The 20982-nt window shown below is 33.0% G+C and overlaps 1 protein-coding gene across 4 annotated transcripts in view; it reads right to left on the bottom strand.

The window, feature by feature from the left end:
- Nucleotides 1-4292: 4292 nt before the first annotated feature.
- The window catches only part of GEN1 (GEN1 Holliday junction 5' flap endonuclease), a 30794-nt gene continuing 14104 nt past the window's right edge, over nucleotides 4293-20982 (bottom strand). For 3 of the 4 annotated variants that reach the window (XM_028497009.2, XM_028497008.2, XM_028497010.2), the window contains 13 exons: nucleotides 20177-20353; nucleotides 18958-19068; nucleotides 16784-16857; nucleotides 15351-15442; nucleotides 13651-13801; nucleotides 13311-13347; nucleotides 13140-13220; nucleotides 12063-12193; nucleotides 10483-10544; nucleotides 8769-8909; nucleotides 6954-8210; nucleotides 6167-6254; nucleotides 4293-4979 (listed from right to left, as the gene is read on the bottom strand). In XM_028497009.2, coding sequence (XP_028352810.2) covers nucleotides 4916-4979; nucleotides 6167-6254; nucleotides 6954-8210; nucleotides 8769-8909; nucleotides 10483-10544; nucleotides 12063-12193; nucleotides 13140-13220; nucleotides 13311-13347; nucleotides 13651-13801; nucleotides 15351-15442; nucleotides 16784-16857; nucleotides 18958-19068; nucleotides 20177-20353 — 2466 coding nt within the window. In that variant the 3' untranslated portion in view covers nucleotides 4293-4915. Of the gene's footprint in view, nucleotides 4980-6166; nucleotides 8211-8768; nucleotides 8910-10482; nucleotides 10545-12062; nucleotides 12194-13139; nucleotides 13221-13310; nucleotides 13348-13650; nucleotides 13802-15350; nucleotides 15443-16783; nucleotides 16858-18957; nucleotides 19069-20176; nucleotides 20354-20982 lie in introns of those variants that run through there. The other variant, XM_007127337.2, reaches the window with a different exon arrangement.

The following is a 20982-nucleotide window of genomic DNA, read 5'->3' as shown; positions in this document are numbered from 1 at the left end:
CCTACTGCATTCATTTAACAATTCTGTGCTAGCCAATATAGTTTTTTCTTGGATGCAAATATGCCACACTGCCCTACCTTGCTCTAGCTTGTCAATTCCTTGAAAATAAAAATTGGGCTTTACTCCACTGTCTTTCCTGGCAGCCCTTGGCATTTGATGTGTGTAATACTTATTCATTTGACTCTGAATAAATGTTTCTGGGTTGAATGAATGTACACTACCCAAATGACTTCACTTGGAACTAGGAACCAGTTACAGCAAGGCTTGGAACTACATCCCGGGTTAGAGGTGTTTAGCACCTCAGAGCCTCTGTCATCTCTATTACCATACTCATCCCCAGTGATGTCAGAACTTGGTAAAATGGGCAGATCTATAAAGTAGGAGAGAAGCTTTGGCCAAAGATCTATATCTGAGTCATAAGCACATAAGCAGTTGAAGTCATGAGTATAGAAAATATCTAGAGAGAATAGAGCTAGAGAGAGAACTGAAGGAACACAAGTTCCAACACGAGCATGGATATTTACGCCTATGAGGAGTTTAAAATGATAGCCAAGGACGTGGGAGATAAACCAAGAGGCAGTGTTGACATGGAAAACAAGAGGACAGAAATTTTCAAGAAAGAGGGAAGTTCAATAGTCCCAAATTCTGCAGAAAGTTAAATTTAAGACTGTAAATTGTTTATTAGCTTTAGTAACACGAAGGTCAGTTGGTGATCTTGACAAGAAAACACAGGCAATGAACAAAAATACAGTACTTGATTTCAAGACTTACTATAAAGCTACAGTAATCAAAACAGTATGGTATTGGAGTGATGAAAGGCATACAGATTGATGGAAAGAATAGGTCAGCAATAGACTCACTCTTACATGGTCCATTGATTTTCAACAAAGGAGCCAAGGTAATTCAATGAGGGAAATGATGTCTTTTCAACAAATCATGGTGGCACAACTGGATATCTGTATGGGAAAAAAATTTTCCTCAATCCTTACCTCACATTGTACACAAAAATTAACTTGAAATGAACCACAGCCCCAAATATAAAAGGTAAACACCATTCAACTTGTAGGAGAAAACAGAAAAAATATCTGGGACACTAGGTTAGATAAAGATATCTTAAATAGGCCACTGGAAACAAAAATTAATAAAGTAGACATTAAAATTTTTAATATTTTGCTCTTTGAAAGACACAGTTAAAATGACAGACTCAGGGATACAATTTTTGCAAAACACATCTTGTATCTAGAAAAAAATAAGGAACACTTATAATTGAATAACAAGAAGACAAACTACCCAATTTAAAAATTGGCAAAAAGAATCAAAATTTCACAAAAGAACATATATGAATGACCAATATGCACATGATAATTAATCCACCAGTTATCAGGAAAAGACAAATAAAGCCACAATGTGATGCCACTATACACTAATTAGAATGACTGAAGTGAAAATGATTGACAATATTAAGTTTTGGTGATAATGTAGCATAATTGAAACCCCCATGGTGGGAACACAATGCTTCTTTGGAAGAGTCTGGTAGTATCTTAAAAAATTAAACATATGCTGATCATATGAACCTGCAATCTCACTCTTAGATATTTATCCAAAAGAAGTGAAAATGTTTGTCCACCTAAAGACCTATATCTGAATATTCATGGCTACACTATCCATAATAGCCAAAATGTGAAAACAACCCTATTTTTCCATCAACTGATGAAAGAATAAAAAATTATGGTATATTAATATTATGTCATACTAATCTACAATGAAATGGAACAAGACATTAATACAGACAACATAGATAAGTCTTAAAAACATGCTAAGTAGAAAATCAAATACAGAGACTATATACTGTATGGTCCCACGTATATAAATTCTAGAAAAGGCAAACCATAGTGAGAAAAGAGTACCAGTTGTTGTCTGGGATCAAGGCTTGGGAGAGAGGATTAATTGCAAAGGAGTGTAAGGAAACTTAAGGGTGATGGAACTTTTCCATATCTTGATTGTGGTGGAAGGTACACAACTGTATACAATTACCAAAATTCATCGAACTTTACACTTAAAATGAGTGGATTTTATTGTATGTAAATTAAACTTCAATAAAGAAAAAAAGTCAGTGAAAAAGGAATTGAGTCTTTAGGTTTATTTCTGAGAACATAAATTGACTGGGTGTGGGATCAGGTGAGCAGTTCAAAACAAAATTAATTACTCCAAAGTAAAATTTCATACTCATCCCTTTCAATGTAGAGTATTGGGTTTTTGTACAACTCTAACCTCAGAACTTAGAGCTGTACACACACCTATGAAGTAATTAATGTCCCAATTATGTCAAAAGCATGATTCCTTGAAAAATTAAAAACTTACATTACATGGGCATTTAAAATTGAGATTACTAAAAATATGTGGTACTAGTTCAAAACTGGTCAAACTGTAAAATGTGGTGATTTTACCACGGAAATAACACTCTTGGTAGCCATACTGTCAGCTTTTTCTAATGTCAGGTCTTCAAAGTAAATTTATTATTTTCATATGTAAATTCATGTCATTTAAAATTATGCTTAACTATTTAAGGGCATATGGGAAAATTTTAAAAGAGGAAGCTTACAGCAAAGTCAAATATGAGTTTTAAAAGCATTCATATGATTTAGTTCACATATCTGAATTTCAATAGTTTAGTTAGCCCTAGAGATTTAAAAATGTTTCAACTGTACATTTATCAACAGTTAAAATCAAACATGACATTCACATCTACTATATATCTCTAGGCATCTGCGCAAAGATACACACAGGGATATTGATGTCATTAAAGAGTGAGACATCATATTTACTGACATGGGAAATTTCTAAGATACATTAATACGTTGGTACAGAACACCTCTGGAAGGATCTACAGGAAATTAGAAACTGTGTTTGCCTCTAGATGCAAGAATTGGAGTCTGAGCATTAAAGATAGAAAGGAGATTGACTTTTTCACTCTGTATTTTTGTACTGTTCCACCTTTTTAATTAACCACACAGAAGTATTACCTTAAAAAGTAAATACAGTTGACCCTTGAACAACACAGGTTTGAACTGTGCAGATCCACTCTTAGGTGAAATTTTTTTCTATGAATAAATACTACAGTACTACATGATCTGTGGATGGTTGAGTCTGGGATGTGTAACTGCAATTACGGAGGACCGACTGTAAAGCTCTGTAAGGATTTTCGACTGTGCAGGGTCGGGGGTAAAGGTTGGTGCCCCTAATCCTCCACACTGTTCAAAGGTATACACTTATATCAATACAAATAATCACTAGGTTTTAAAAAATATATCAGTTCAATTAGAATAGGTGGGTTTCGTGAGAGCAGTGGACTGACTGCCTTTATTTAGTACTCTCCTTGTCCAGTAAGATTTTTTTTTTTTTTTTTTTTTTCCGGTACGCGGGGCTCTCACTGTTGTCGCCTCTCCCGTTGCGGAGTACAGGCTCCGGACGCGCAGGCTCCGCGGCCATGGCTCACGGGCCCAGCCGCTCCGCGGCATGTGGGATCTTCCCGGACCAGGGCACGAACCCGTATCCCCTGCATCGGCAGGCAGACTCTCAACCACTGCGCCACCAGGGAAGCCCAAGATTTTATATACATTAAGTGCTCTGCAGACATGACACTTTTCTAAAACAATGTTACACTTGATTCAAAGTATTTTATATATTTTTAGTAGCATTTTCAAAAAACCCCCACAAAATCATAACTTCAGAAAAGCACAAAACTTCCAATGTATTCCAAATTTGATCCTAATTTTACAACATGGCATAATGAAATAAATACTAGATAAATAAACACAATTCCATCTCCAGTCTTGGGAAAATAAATCTCTTCCCTTTTCTGGACTTATTTTCAAATCTAGACAATAATGATGGCACTGCATATATGACAGTGAGGTTAGACTATATACATCTTAGATATTAAAGAGTTTGGACAGGTTAAAACTCTCCACAATTTCTTTTTGTTTTTAAAACAGCTTTATTGTGATATAATTCACATACCACAGAATTTATCTATTTAAATTGCAGAATTCAATGGTTTTAGTATATTCAAACTTTTGCAATCATCAGTCAATTCTAGAACATCTTCATCCTCACCTACTCCCCCCAAAACCCATCTTACAAGCAGTTATTTCCCTTCTCCTTCCTCAACCTCCCCTCCCTGCCAGCCTTTGGCAACCATGAGTCTACTTTGTGTTTCTATATATTATAGATTTGCCTATTTGGAACACTTTATACAAACTGAATTATAAAATATATGGTCTTTTGTAACTGGTCTCTTTCACATAGCATGTTTTCAAACTTCACATTGTAATATGTATCAGCACTTCATTTCTTTTTATTGCCAATATTTCGTTGTATTGAAATGCCACATTTTGTATATCCATTCATCAGTTGATGGGCATTTAAGTTGTTTCCACTTTTAGGCGATTGTGAATAATGCCATTATGGACATTTGTTTACAAGTTTTTGTGTGGGTGTGTCTTCATTTCTCTTGGGTACACACCTGGGAGTGGATTTGCTGGATCATATGGTAACTATGTTTAACCATGTGAGGTTAAACAGTCTTTCTCCATAGTGGCTGACCCATTTTACATTCCTACCAACAGGTTATGAGGGTTCCAATTTCTTCACATCCTCACCAAACACTTTTTTAAATTTGTCTTTTTGATTCTAGCCATTTTATTTGTTGTTAAGTGGCATCTCTTTGTGGTTTTGATTTGCATTTTTCTGATGACTAATTATGTTGAGAATGTTTTCATCCACTTGTTGGCCATTTGTATATCTTCTTTGAAGAAATATCTATTCAGATATTTTACCCACTTTTGTCTTTTTACTATTGAGTTGTAAGTGTTCTTTATATGAGTCCCTCTAGATATAAGCCCCTTTATTACATTTATGATTTGCAAATAGTTTCTCCCATTTTGTGGGTTGTCTCTTCATTTTCTTGATGATGTCCCCTGAAACACAGAAGTTTCTGGTTTTGATGAAGTTAATTTATTTTTTCTTGTTGCCTGAGCTTTTGGTGTCATATCTAAGAAACCCTTGCCTAAGTCAAAGTCACAAAGATTTATGTCAAGGTTTTCTTCTAAGAGTTTTATAGTTTTAGATCTGACATTTAGGTCTTTGACCCATTTTTGTGTTAGTTTTTTTTTATATTGTATGAGGTCGAGATCAAACTTCATTCTTTTGCATGTGGATATCCAGTTGTACCAGTAGAATTTGCTCAAAGACTATTGTTTCCCGATTGAATTGTCCTGGCACTCTGGTTGAAAATCAACTGAACATAAATGTGAGGATTTATTTCTGGACCTTCAGTTCTATCCCACTGATCTATATGTCTACCTTTATGCCATTCAACACATTCTTCATTACTGTAGCTTTGTGGTAAGTTTTGAAATCAGAATCAGGAAGGGCAAGTCCTGTCCTGCCATTTCCTTTTTTTTAAAGGATCGTTTTGCCTATTCTGTATCCCTTAATTTTCCGTATATATTTTAGAATCAGCTTATTGGTTTCTGCAAAGAAATCAGCCAGAATTGATGGGGAGTGCATTGAATATGCAAATTAGTTTGGGGAGTATTGTCATCTTAATTTTAAGTCTTCTGATCCACGAACATGGGATGTCTTTTCATTTATTTAGGTTTTCTTTCACTTCTTTTGATGATATTTTAAGTTTTCAGAGTAAAAATTTTGTACTTCTATTGTTAAATTTATTCCAAAGTATTTTATTCTTTTTGCTGTTGTTGTAAAAAGAATTCCTTAATTTCATTTAGTATTATTCATTAGAAGGGTATAGAAATACAACTGATGTTTACATATTGATCTTGTATCCTGCAACCTTGCTGAACTCATTTATCAGTTCTAATAGTTTTTAGTGAATTCCTCAGAATTTCATAAACACAAGATCTTGTCATCTGCAAGTAGCAACGGTTTTACTTCTATCTTTCCAATCTGGTTCCCTCTAGACTTTTTGAGTGCTAAATAAATAAATGAATAGCTTAATATTTGGAGGTACTGTAGTTGATATTGTACAGATGCATTGTTAAAACAAAAGGGGAAGAAAACAGTGCTATTGAAGACAAATTTTAACAGAAAAAGCAATGAATTGAGAGGCAAGAAATCTGGTTCCCATACCACTATTAATTACCTGTATGATCCTGAGCAAGTTCCTAATCCTCTTCTGGTTAAACATTCTATTTTCCAAATCTTTTTCCACTTGGCATACCTGTGGACTTCTGGGGATATGTAAGAAGTAGATTTCCTCAGTTTATTCAGCTACCACAACCATGATTTTCACTATATATATTGATCATCATCCTCCTTTTCCATTTTTTTTGTCCCTCACAAAAGAGAATAAGATTACTGAAACTGGAAGAGCAGCTGAAAGTATCTTCACATTGAAAGCAAATATAACTCTCAGAAAGGCACAACAAAAGATGTTGTGAGAATGCAGGCAATTATAAAGAGTTATCCCTTGGGAACAAGCTGGAATATCAAAAAATGCTTTAGGGGCTTGTGGAAGAAATGAGTAAAAATGAGCAAATGAATGGAGCATTTACTCTGTCTAGTAGTGTACTAACATTTTAAGGACATAACTAAAGAATAATCAATAAAGATTTTTTTTAATGAAAAAAGTATGTCATAAAAATATACATTATCTGAAGTTTTCACTTCAGAGGATCGTCTTTTAAAACCAAGGTTTTAGGTAACATTTTTATTACAGTTTTACTTAAAATGTCAAGTGTCTCACAACATATAGAATCACGTTAAATTTTTCTACTATACATTAACTAGATACCTTCCTTCTGCTTCTGCTAATGCCAACAGTACTAGAATACTAAGTTATACTTGAATATTTTAAATTTAATTTCAGGTGTTTTGGAACCTTAGTTTTAATCTCTGACTTAAAGGAAGAGGACTATCCAAACAGGTACCAGAGATGTCTTTTTCCTTACGACACTGTAGAAAACTCAGAGACCCTTTTGCTGCATCTTGGAAACAGGTTTCTTCATTTCCAGCTGTTTTATAAGGCTGGACATACTGTTCAGTTTCTTTAATATGTGCTTTAGGGTTACTCAATTTGTTGGCATCATTTTTTCTGAACTGGGCTGGGCTATGTTTCTGAGAATTCTGCTTCATTTTTTGAGTTGTGGACTTAGCTTTCCCAGACTCTGGAATAATTTCTTCACCAGAGGAATGTTTGTCAAGGCAAACACTCTTCTTCATTACAGTTTTCCGAGTGGTTTGCACATCAACTTTTCTACTATAATCTAAAGCAGTATTTGGTGGTCCAGTTCTAACATTGGAGGTCTTTACTGTTGGGTTATTGACAGAATAAGGTATAGAAGTATTTGCTTTATAGTTTTCTTGAAACAGCTGGTTTCCTTTTAGGACTTTACAGTTTCTAGATTCATTTTGCAAATGAATTCCTAGAAGATCTTTTGAAAGATGTGATAGACATTCAGAACTACTATTAGCAATACAGTGTTCTTGTACAGTAAGTAGGGACAATGTTTTCAGATCATCATCTGGTTGTACATTATTCTGAGAATATGATGATTTTATATGTATTCGTTCCTTTAAAGGTAAATCCTGAAGATGTAAATCAGTAATGCCAGAAAGTAGGTGCTCTTCAGGATCAGTCTTTTGAAGATCCCAATCGAACAGTTTATTAATGTTTGTAGTGCACAATTCTGATTCACATGACAATTGCTCTGTAATATTTTTAAAGCTATCAGGGATAGCTGTTTCAAGTTCCGATTTTACACCATGAGCAAAAGTGTTCCCTGGGATAGCTGAAGAATTACTAAAAGAAGTACCTTCCCAGTCAATGGTGCTCAAGTGCAGATCAGCAATTGCAGATATATTATGGGATGAGGTACTGGGTTGACTAGAGTCTGCAATCAGAGACTTACTGATAGCTTTAATTTGCTGCACAGCCAAAGGTCTTGGAGAAGATATTAACTGTTCTTGTGTATTCAAACAGGGAGCATCTTCAGGTAAAAGCAAGGTATTCAATGACACAGAAGTAGATTCCTGGGGTAATGTAGAATCAGGGGAAATTTCCAAATTTAACTTGGAATTCTGCTTAGAAAAGATTTCACATGTGGGTTTTAAAGTCATGTGTGATTGAAAAGTCATCATATCATCTGATTCTGGCAAATTGTTTCCTTTAGACTTAGTTTTCATGCCTGAAAGAAAAAAATATATATAATACAATTAAAATCTATTTTATTCTCCTAATATGGGTAAACAAATTAAAGAGCTCAGATCAGAAATCTTCTGTATGATCAATTTTTGCCCTTTTTGTCTCAGAGCATTCCTAAAAACTGTGTTATACATAATTATAACAAAATAATTATTAATAAAATACTATAAAATATTTTATTTTGGAAACAATGTTAAAATTGGATGGTATCTTATAAAATAATGTTGTAAGTTCCTCACTGAGTTCTGGGAAATAAAGAAAATGTATTTATAATCCAAAATATGTTATATATACTAGTTGCTCAATAAGTGGTTAGTATAACTACTAACAGTTAAGTTAGCAGACTCAGAGCAGAATGGTCTATTCTTGGCTTTTAGATTTTAAAACAAACTGTGTCGAGACAAAGAAGAAAAAGTACAATCCTTACTCTTGATTTTACAGAACTTTCAGCAAAATTTGGACAAGATAGATTCAAATAAGACGGGTCGCTCTTTTGTAATATTTGTGTGCAGCCTAAATAGTTATCAACTGTGATACTTACTTTTTTGTTTCTTGCCTTTAATTTCTGACTTTTGTTTTTGGTAAACAGCAACAATCTCAGGATAAGCTGCTTCAAACAATGATTCTTCTTCTATTGTTTGTAAAACCAATTCTCCAGGTTTATCTTCTATAGCATAATGTTCTAAAGGATTAAAAATACAATAAAACAGCTTTAATTACAGATTTGAAATATTACATTTTTCCAGGTAACTTCAGTTTACCAAGTCAACTAGGTCATTCACAAATGGATAATTCATGCAAATCTTGCTTTACAACACCTCTATTCTAATAATCTGTTGATACTAGTACAGAAGTGATTTTATTCCACCTGGGAAGAGCTGAAAAGAGGTTCCTTTTCAATTAGAACTTTAAATTTCTCTTGATTCAGAGATGGTAGGAGCAGCTTAGAGAATAGGAAACTTTATTTAGATAAGGTTAGTTTGTTTTAATTTCATATAATAAGTGTAAAATTTAAGATAAAGAATGGAAACAATTTCCTAAAACTTTAACATTGGCTTTCTTTAGTGGTAGCTTCTGAAAAGGACAGAATTGAAATGGTCATCAAAACTATCACTATTTTCCAGATTGTTGTTTCAAAGGTTATCAGTCTCTTGAGGACACACCCAGGCTTACTGGATTCACAAGCACCTGATAAATGAAAATGAGAATGCTTATATGTAAACTTACAGTAAGATATGTAAATAGTAGACTAGATTCTTGTATTTATCTTATATGAGGGCAAAACTCCATAAGAAGCCAAACTATAATGAAACTATTAGTTGATGAGTTTAAAGTAGAAACAATGGAAACAAGTGAACTTAGACTATTTCTTAAAGTAGCATGGGGTACATTTTTTCCCTTAAGGGATAACTCCTACAGGGATAAGTGAAAGTGGGCACCCAATCCTCAGTTCTTAACAAAGGAGATGCACTGCCAAACTGGGTTAATGCCATTGTCTTTCCTGAAAATCTACTACAGTTGGTGGAACTGTTCCTAAACAGTTTTCAAAATTCTTTAGCTATTTTCCTATTATCGCTTAGAACGACTTATCTAATTCTTTTTCATTTAATTCTTCAAAGTTACCTACAATTTTCATTTCATTTCACTTCATTTCAAATCTGTTCTCTCACTCATTCACATGTAATTATACAATCTAATTTCAAAGCCAAATAGAAATGAATTTGGCATTATTTTCCACTTTAAATGATCTGTGCTTTCCTTGCCTTCAGTTTTGGAGCTAATTCAGAGTTCACTGTATTTCTGCCTGTAGAAGAGAAGAGTAATTTGACCATTATAAATTCCCATGAAAACTAAACAGAGTAAAGAAAGGAGAGGAAGAGCACCCCAGGTGCTTTTCAGTAACCCTGATTTCTTTAGACCCAGCTATACAATGACCCCCAATGACTAGACCATTTGTAGCAGTATTTTCTTGAGAAATATAAATCAAAACTATTTCCATATTGTTTTCATAAACATTAATTACAAAAGAAATATCAATTTAAGACATTGAAATAAAATTACTTAAGTTTTAAATATTTACTATTAGTCAATGGCTGTTTACATAGCACAGGTAAACTATGAAATTAATCCTTGGTGTATGTGATATATTTTCATCTTTATTTTTTATATACATACATATGTTTTACATATGTATATGATATTTGCTAAACATACATGACCAAATGTTATAAATTTTGCTTAAAGTGTATACATACCAGGCTTTTCCCATTCTATTTCAAAGCAATGAACTCCATTTCTGATTCGGTTTTTAACAATTCTGAAAAAAAAAAAAACTCATCTAATGAGGTTTAATTGCATGAGTTATTTGGAAATTTTCAATTTGTAGACTGAATAATTCAATTCCCATTAATTTTTATTCTGTTTTAATAATATTCTAAAAATGTTTTAAGAATTATTGTATGGCTATTCCTTTGACTTGTTTATTTAAAAGATAGTTTATAATTGTTAGATCTTATCGGTAGATTTTTCCTCTCATTATTATTCAGTGTTCCTCTTTTCCATAATAATGATTTTTATTTTAAAGTCTCTTTTGCTTCTGTTAATTTTGCTACATCACTTTGGTAAATATTTGCCTGGTTAAATCTTTTAAATCTCTTTATTTTCAAACTTAACATAGTTTTATTCTGCACATGCCCTATAAAGCAGAAGATTGTTGAATTTTGTTTACTCATCTGATATAATGTCTTTTAATAATGAGTTTAATCCACTTACATTTATTGTGATTACTGATATACTTGGATTCATTCATACATCTTATTTTGTGTTTTTGGTTACTAAGATTTTCTATGCTATTTCCACCTTTACCTTCCTGTATTCTTTCAGTTTGATAGTTTTACTTTCTTATTTTATGTATTGGTTTTAAAGATAGAGATTGTATTTCTAATGTTTTAGTGGTCACCCTTAACTGTTTACATGCATACTTTGGGAGTTTTAGTTTATTATCATCATCATATACTAACCATCAAGCATTATTAAGATACTTATATACATATTTTTTCTATTCCGTTTATTAAATTAGCTAAACATGTTTTATCAGTTTCTATGCTGGCCACTGTTTGTTGTTTTCCACATCTTCCCCCTGAGTTCATTTTTCTTCTTGCTGAAGTCATCCTTTAACAGTGCTTTTGATGAGGGTCTGTGAGTGAAAAACTCTTAGTCTTCATATGTCTGAAAATGCCTTGCCAACCAGGGAATGATTTTAATGATGTCTGGGTTGCCAATTATTTTTAGTCAAAGCTTTGAAATATTACTCCATCATCTTCTGGAATCTACTCTTGTCATGAAAGATGTATGCTAGCAGACTGTCACTCCTTTGTAGCTTATCTTTTTTCTTTAATACTTTCCCCAAAACTTTTTATTTTGAAAATTTTCAAACCTTAAGAAAAGTTTCAAGAAGAGTACAATGAATAATCATATACCCTTCACTGAGAGCCACCAATTCTCAGTTTCAGTTCTTCCATTCACTTTACATTTCTGTCCCCTTTCTGGTCCATGGAAATAATTATCTAGTTAATCTATATCTTTTTATATTTATTTCTTTTAATAGTCTATTATTACTACATGCTTGAGGCAGAGAAGTGTGTCAAAGCATGAACTTACTATGTTATCTTGACTGTAAGCCCTGAATAAGCTTTTAATATTCCAGTAGACCTTTCCTCCATTTTTATAAAACAAAGAGATATATATCCCACTACTGAAGATATTAAGAAGAATATTTTAGATAAGATATTCCAATGAAAACACAGGGACTTATTCACACAATTCTTTATATTACCGAAGTGGCTGTAGTTGATTAGAGTTCCTTCTACCGAGCTTTCTTTCTCTCATGTCATAGTGGGTCAACAGTATCAACAATTTCTCACATGCATAGTGACTGGGCCAGTCCATTTTTTCAAGAGTAAATCTCTGTAAATATAATAAAAATAAAACAAGATTTTGTTATCTCTTGGAGAAAAAAAGCACTCTCAAGGTGATATTATCTTTTCCTTAAGAGATAACATTAGTTAAAGTTGTATCAACGAGAATATTCCCGGAAAGGACAGTGAGCCTCCTAAGGAGGCAATATGGCACAATGATGTAAGCGTGAGGGTTCTGGGTTTGAAGGCCAGAATATTTCCTAGATTTGGGTAAATTACTTAACCTCTTTTAGCCTCAGGTTTTCCCTCTGTAAAATATAATCCGGCACACACATTACAAAGTTAGGGAAGATTACATGTAATGTGGTAAATATAACAGCAAATTTTAAATGTTCAATGAATGTTGGTTGCCATTATTACTACTGTTGTTGGTAGAGCTAAGCAACAAGTAGTTACAATTTATTGAGCCACTCTGTTTCTCTAGCTACTCTACTAGGGGTTAATATAAACAATCTCATTTAATCTGCATAGTGACTTCACAAGATAAGTAATATTATTTCTATTTTGAGGAAAACAGACATCCAGGGTCAAATGGTAAGCGATGGACTGTCCAAATTTAAATTTAGGTCACTGATTACAAATCCTAATGCATTTGTAAACTATACTGTCTTCCATAACAATATATAATAATATACATCTTTACATTCTCTGGTTATTAGCATCTCTCCCCCAACATATCCCTGAATACAATACATCTGTACATGGTCTTTAAGGTGTCTTGTAAAGAGCAGCATAATTGTGATTTGTCTTGTGGGCTGCAAAGTATAGTTACTGTGTGGCAAAGGAATGAAGATTAGATATAAATGCTGAAAAACACATGTGCACTCAAGAGCCATCTATTTCAAACTCCTCTCAGATCAGTCAAATTGATTACCCCTTCTTATCTTCCTAGTATCCAACTTCACACTGTAAAATAAGAGTTTATTTTCAGATACCTGAAACAATAATAAATCAGGTCTTTGGTACCTGATTGCCATCACCAATTTATCCTTGTTCAAAAGGAATTCTTGAATAACCTAGCAAGAGAACAGAAAATAGCAATTGACATGTCAAACTTTTAAAAAAAGCTTCTGAGATAAACACATGGTTGAATTATTACTCATTACCTCATGGAATGGGAATCCCTCACAACTGCAAGCTTTTCTGAAAATAAGTTACATACATGTTATTAATACAATCAGGCAATTTTAGATAGACTCTAAAATCATCCATTTAATCTCTTCTCATTTAATGGAAAGTGTCCTTGTATAGTATCCTAGTCATCAAGCTTCTCAATGAAACATTATTAAATTACTATCTTCTAAGATAGCCTAATTTTTGAACAGAATCTAGAAAAGAATTTTGTGAAACGTTATTAATCTACATGGGGGAAAGTTATGCGGAAATAATTCAACCACAGGTGTATAAATAGGCCATATCAGGAAACAATGAGTACAAAAAACTTACTTCTTAATACTGTTTTCTACTGCATTTAGTTGTCTCTCATGTTCTGTTCGGTGCCACTCACAAGGACAACAGTATTCATAATCATGTGGCTCACAATATCGATCAGTTTTACATAATTTGCATCCATTACGTTCATGATCCTTAGGGGAACCTTCATGGAGACACAAAAAGTATGACTTTCACTGCTTTTTAGAATTACCTTCTATGTACATTTTTTTTTTTTGCCCTTATCTGAATTTTCAAAAACAAATACTGCCTAGCACAATGCCTAGCATATAGAAGGGTTTCAATACATTTAGGCCAAACAGAGTAATGAACACAATAATAATTCTTATGATAAAGTAGATCTTTAGCTATTACTATCACATGACACTATTTTTTTTCTGTAAATTACCCTTCTGTCTGAAAGTGTTAATTTGTAATATGAAATTATACATTTATAATCATCTCAAATGCAAAACTGTGGTGTATGTGGTAGCTACATACAAGAAAAGAAGGACATTATTAGTAAAACATTATTTAGTTAATAGAATAATTTATGAAATGGTCTCTTTAATAGGAATATGAAAAGAATAGAGCAGTTAATTACCTCTGCTAGTGGCTAGCTCTCAGTTACTATATAGCTATTTTTAAACTATGCTTGGAACATAAATTCTGATTGTGGCCTGGGTGTGGGGTCCTAGTGCCCAGTAAAAGGAAAGCATGACTACCTTCAACACTTTTGAGAACACAAAGAACCTACATAACTGATATGACCTAAATCATCATTTATAAGGTACCCAAAAAACTACAGAATGGGGGCTTCCCTGGTGGCGCAGTGGTTGAGAGTCCGCCTGCTGATGCAGGGGACACGGGTTCGTGCCCTGGTCCGGGAAGATCCCACATGCCGCAGAGCGGCTGGGCCCGTGAGCCATGGACGCTGAGCCTGCGCGTCTGGAGCCTGTGCTCCGCAACGGGAGAGGCCACAGCAGTGAGAGGCCCGCGTACCACAAAAAAAAACACCAAAAAACCCCAAAAACTACAGAATGGCATTTTATCTATAAAAACATTGATTTCTTCCATGGTTTCATCTATCATTTTAAAAGGCTAATTAAAACATATTAAGACAAATAGATAAAGCAGAATTTCTTTTAAAAGATGAGCTAACATGATCTCTTAATCTCTCCTGAGAGCAAAAGGCCTTTTTAACCCAGTACATGTCAGGGACATCATTTTTTTATCAAGACTAATGAACAGGGTCCAAGCTACTTAACAGTGAACATGTATTAGAAATTAGTTTTAAGTCACTATCTTCACACACAATAAGAATGCACTATAGGACAGTTAAGAATTCTTTATATATAAATATAAATCACTGATACATAAGCAAATGATTTCACTTCCATTTTTCCCTAAGATTTATCAGTACAATCTTTTTCTTAAAATGGATTTCTATATTGAAAACATAATTTTAGGATCAAAGTAATCTGATAACATAGTTCGAAACGGCACATATCCTATATTTATCATTTACATCATGTTATTTCATTCAATAAATATTTATCGAGTGCCTACTGTGTGTATGTGACACAACTCCTGACACTGAGGGTTCCCAATCTGGTAAGGAAGGTAGATATGTAAAAAGTACTATAAGAACAGAGATGAAAACGTAGGTATCAGACAATAATATTCTCGAGATATCATTCCCTATGTCTGCTTACCTGGATGGGAACATACAGAGCAATGAGCCAGTTTGCTAACAACTGCTGGTTGTGAATTAGAGTAACAAAATTTTTCATTCCACTGATTAAACCTTTAAAAGAAAATGGTATTAAAAAGAAAAAATAAATAATATGGTCATCAAAATGCCATGTTCTCAAATATCAGGCTATTCTGTTCCTTTCCACCTGCCTACTTACTTTTCCTTTGGCAGTGAAGTTGCTGTCCCAGTCTGGGGACATAAAACCATAAAAAATTAAAACTAACTAGGGGGAAGTTTAGTCTAAATTAATGAAAATTGGAATGACAGATAATCATAACAAAATGTAATTTCATTATTTTCAAGCGTGAAGGCAAATATTTTATAAAATGTTGCCAAAAGTACATATTTGCTGAAACTGCCTCACTAAGAATGATTTGTAGTTAGCCAAGTGCCACATTTGCTTGCTTTTCCTTTTTTATTTTATTCTTCACAATTCCCAAATGATTCCTTAACCCACCCCCATGCCAAAGTATACCTTTGTTTTTCTGCTTTGGAAAACAGTAATCACTGATGTTAATAATGAGTTTATTAAAGTCTTAGATCTATTAGTAGCTTTATAGCTGAAAGAGAAGCACTAAAAGAAAGAGCATGGCTATTTGAAATCTTTCTCATGGTCACCCCTTCTTCATTTCTACCACTTAATGCTTCCTTTCATGTACTCACTATCTCATAACTACTGGAGGCAAGGACTATTTTACGTCTCCCAGTGTCCTAGTTCCTTTCCTTTTTATTCATTCTATACTTTATCATCATAAATATTAATTTTTATAAAACACTGCCCTCATCAAGTAAATATAACTGACATGCTTTCAAAACTAAACAGCACAGTTTGTAAACTTTAATATGCTCTGTATCCTAACTGTCTTGAATCCTCAAATTGTACAGTTAATTCATTAGAATTAACATATTACTAAATTTGTGGCTATAGAACAAAGGGCAGTCAAGTAAAATTTTTGATCAAGTGTTATTAAATATTTGCAACATGTCAGGCATTTCATTTATAGAAAAATATAGTATCAAAGTATTTATATAAAAAGTAATTTAAAATATAAAATTAATTTAATGTTAGTTTATCTTTACTTGTTGATGAAATAGTCTAAAATAGCCTGTGGCAAATGCCCATGGTTATAAATAAACGCATTTGACATCTTACTACTTGTGTTTGTAATGAGCTAATAATATTGAAAAAACCAAAATATGGCTTAGGACATATACTTTTCAGCTTTCTTTGGAAAACTTCTGAATAAATAAAGTAACTGATTTTAAATAAAAATACAGATCATCTCAAAAATACAAAACCTTTTTTTGGAAAGCACAATACTTTTTGTATTCACTATTAAGTTCAATAAGAATAAAAGACTAATGTCACAAGAAAAAGTAATTTTTAGTTACCTCTGAAGTAAACTTTGCCCTTTCAAAATCTTTATAAGTTTTAGCGCTTGCTCTTTTCCAACTCCAGGGACTCCCTTTCAGAAAGTGGGAAAAGAAATTCAAACGTTAATCACTAGGGAATAGATAAATGAAGGGTGAGATGTCCATTCAATGTAAGATTGTGTAGCTCAAAGAATTAGGTAACTGTGTGCAAGACACATTGTTACGTGTAAAATGAAAATTGCAGAATAGCATAGAGTATGATTTAGATTTGTACGTTAAATAACAATTATATTGTTAACTTATGCAAACAAAAAAGTCAGAGTGTTAGATACCAAACCACTAACTGTTTATTTTAGGAGAGGGAGGAACAGAATTTTAGAGGGCTTTCATCTTCTATGTTAATTATTTTGATAGTATTTTAATTCGACCTAACTTTATGTTATATTTGTAATCAGGAAAAGGCATGTTCATTTGATTATATGAACATATAATATTTAAAGATCCAGACATCCAAAGAGAACAAAGGAGAATTCCAAGTTAACTCTTGAAATTAATAACTTAAGAAAATTAAAATAAGCATTAAGTTTCCTACACAAAAAATATATAAATAAATGTATATTCACATGACAATTTCTGGTTTAAATTGAGTCTTCCAGTTCCTATAAAAGTTTATTAATATGTCTTTGTAAGTAAGGCTGTTCTTTAGCCGATATGCATCAGGAGAGACATACCAGTGTTAAAATACTTCTCAACTGGTTAGTAAATAGCCAATGCCCATGTACCCTGAGTGCCTGCCAGCAAACAGGTCTCCCCCTTAAAATGAATTCCCTTTCCAACCCACCTACACTCAGGATTCAGCTAAAGGGGTAACACATAGTAAAACAGAGGGTATCCAGAAGCATTTTCCATCTCTACAGCCTATGTCTTTAGTAAAACAGTTGCTGGATATTTTGTATGTCACCCTTCATGTATTAGCATTTAGTTATATATTAAATTTTTTTAGGCAAATCATGATAGTAGAGTCTTAAAGATCATTAAGTACAATGATATAAATAGATAGCAGTTTTGGTTGCAAGGAAACAAAAAATCAAAATAGGTAAGGCTAGTGTATAATATAATAATACCACTGCAGCTAAAATTGGTTTCTGTGAGTTCAAGTTTGCAAATTTTTTCTTATATTCAACACTGAGCTGTTTTTAGACTTTAATTATGATACAATTACATATGGGAAACAAATCTATTTCAGAATGAGAACTATAATAATTATTTTCTGTGTTATTTAACAGTTCTCTTCCTCCTGTTTTCTTTTCTTACCAGTTAAAAAAAATTGTTGATTTCTCTATTTGGTCACTGGTGACAGAGATTAGAAATTAGAGTTAATAATTTTACTATCCTACTATTTTTTCCTCTCCCAAGCTCTAGTGAAAAAAAATTATATGTCATCCTTCTTTAGACTTCTCTTGGGGACAGAGTCTATAGTATAATGAGGGGTTTAGTAAGGATACAAAGATGATCAGCAGGGACATAATAATGGGACTATATAAAAATAGTAGGAGCTACAGTGCAAGTCATTTTATATTTTTAAACATCATATTTATGAATGTGGTTATGATTGTAATTCTTAATTCATCCCTCACCTATTATACCTGTTACAGAGAACTATACTGTGTATCTTAAGATATAAAATAAAAGGTTTTCATGAGCAAAACTCAATGCAATGCTAAGAGGCATGGAAGGATGAATGGCTTAACCCAATAATCATGTTGCCTAGCAACAGTAACAGTAACACTGAGCATGTGCACAAATAGAAAGCTACAATGGAGATGCAAAACTCAGACAACAGTATAGAAACTAATATTGGCACGAGACAAGGAAAGAGTAATTCCTACATTTCTCTAAAATGATAGTCAAACGTGAATGTGAATCTCTTAGAGGAATGGTTTACTGAGATTTAAGCTGTGGTACTAGTTATGATTCTATTCTCATTTATAACATTCAGTATCATGATGAGCAAGCTGTTTAATGCCACTTGAAATGCTGATTATTTTAGTTACTGAATAGTTTATTACACCTATATTCTAAATTAGGTTCTTAATTATATAAAATGATATTGTATTCATATTTATGCAGCATGTAAGGTATCAAAAAAACCCCATTATGAATAGTAAATAAATATGACAATTTCAGCATACCTTTGGAAGATAATCACAGCCAAGTAGTATTGCTAGCCCAACCAGAGCATTTCTATCCAAACCTAGTTTACTCTTGATGGATGACATTGTATAACAGTCAACATGTGGGTCCTAGAAGAAAGAACAAATTCAGTTTCATCTTCAAAAAACTAAACAAAAACAACATTATAAAAAATAATTTGTCAAAGCTGTCTCTAAATGTTTATTCCTAAAAGTTTAAAATTATCCTGATCACCAGAATCTTCATAAAATCTAACACTTCAATATCTGGAAATAAAGTCATAGTTTCAAAAATGGCTTTAAAAAATTAACTATAGTAGTCATTTTTTCCTCTTTATTGTTTTTTGGTGTCTACAAAAGTAGATTTTCATCTTGCATATTAAGCACTGTAAAATGTATATTATAGAAATTGTATATTATTGTAATTACATCATCAGAAGTTAACTATCATTAACAGCATCAGGCATATTCTTCTAAGAAACATGTTCTTTGACACATACATACAAATATTTATTACTCTATTTTTAAGTAAAAATAGGATTATATAAAAATACTATTTTGCAATATTTCTTGCCCACTAATATAACTGGATATCTTTAATATCAATAATACATACCTTTTTAATGATTGCTTACATTAGACAGACTCGAAGGCAGTGTTTCTCAATGGGGTTACTGGGAGCATTTTCAGAAAGATAACAGAATTTTTTGGCAAAAGGTTTAGTCTCCCTGGCTCCAATCTACCAAAGGTCCATAGTCTCCCTTGCCCAACCTTGAATAATTACAACCACATTGTCCCATGTATTACCTCCCTCCATGAGAACCGTGGCTGTATTTAGCCATTCTCTATCAGTGGGCATTTGGGTGTTTGCCAAATTTTTGTAATTAGTGACAATGCTTCAGTTAACATCCTTGTATATCTCTCCTTGCATATTTGGAGGTGTTTTTGAGGCTTACTAAAAGTGCAAATTCTGGGTCAAGGCAATACATATTGTATGCAATTTTATAATATATAGTTGAAACTGATTTAGAATTAAACCTTGTGAAACAAGTCAAGCCCTTAGGAGAGAAATCCACATTTCAAAGAGAATGAACTATGTGGCACTGATATTTTTAGTAACAGTAAACATTTTACCTAGCGATTGCTAAGTGCCAAGAATTAATCCCTTTAAAAAAAGTAGTGTGTAAAACAAATGCTGAAAAAGAGAAAGAAAAAATACCTTGGTATTCATAGTGAAATTTCTATAAACAGTTTGGGCCCCATAAAGGAAAGCATCTCCATCATTGGTGAGGCAGCCATCTACATAACCACTGGCATTGAGGTAAGCACACATGGCTTCAGCTTCCCCAGCAGCTTGGACCCAGGGAATTCCTAAGCATTCCAGCATATCAAGACACTGAAAAGAAAAGTAGGTGGAACAAATCTAAGAACATTTTTATTGCTGCTTTTTTCAGTGTTTAACTTACTTCTATATCACAAATATTAATAGTAGCTATTCAGGTGTTTTTAAACTTACTACATTTAAGAAACAACTGGAAACTTGAGCACTGAATACTTAATGGCAAAGTATTAGTATTAAACTTTTAGGTGCAATAATAAAAATTGTATCGTGGTTATTATGTTTTTATTTTTTAAGAGCCCCTATCTTTTAGAGAAAGGTACTGAAATACTAAAACAATATTATGTCTGGGATTTGCTTCAAAATAATGTGGGATGTGGGACCTCCTACAGAAATGGAAATAAAAACAAAACTAAACAAAATGGGACCCAATGAAACTTAAAAGCTTTTGCAGAGCAAAGGAAACCAAAAGCAAGATGAAAAGACAATCCTCAGAATGGGAGAAAATATTTGCAAATGAAGCAACTGACAAAGGATTAATCTCCAATATTTGCAAGCAGCTCATGCAGCTCAGTATCAAAAAAACAAACAATCCAATCCAAAAATGGGCAGAAGACCTAAATAGACATTTCTCCAAAGAAGATATACAGATTGCCAACAAACACATGAAAGGATGCTCAACATCA

Source organism: Physeter macrocephalus, chromosome 12 (assembly GCF_002837175.3).
Source record: "Physeter macrocephalus isolate SW-GA chromosome 12, ASM283717v5, whole genome shotgun sequence".
Classification (NCBI taxonomy): domain Eukaryota; kingdom Metazoa; phylum Chordata; class Mammalia; order Artiodactyla; family Physeteridae; genus Physeter; species Physeter macrocephalus.
This window is presented reverse-complemented; position numbering and strand designations above follow the sequence as displayed.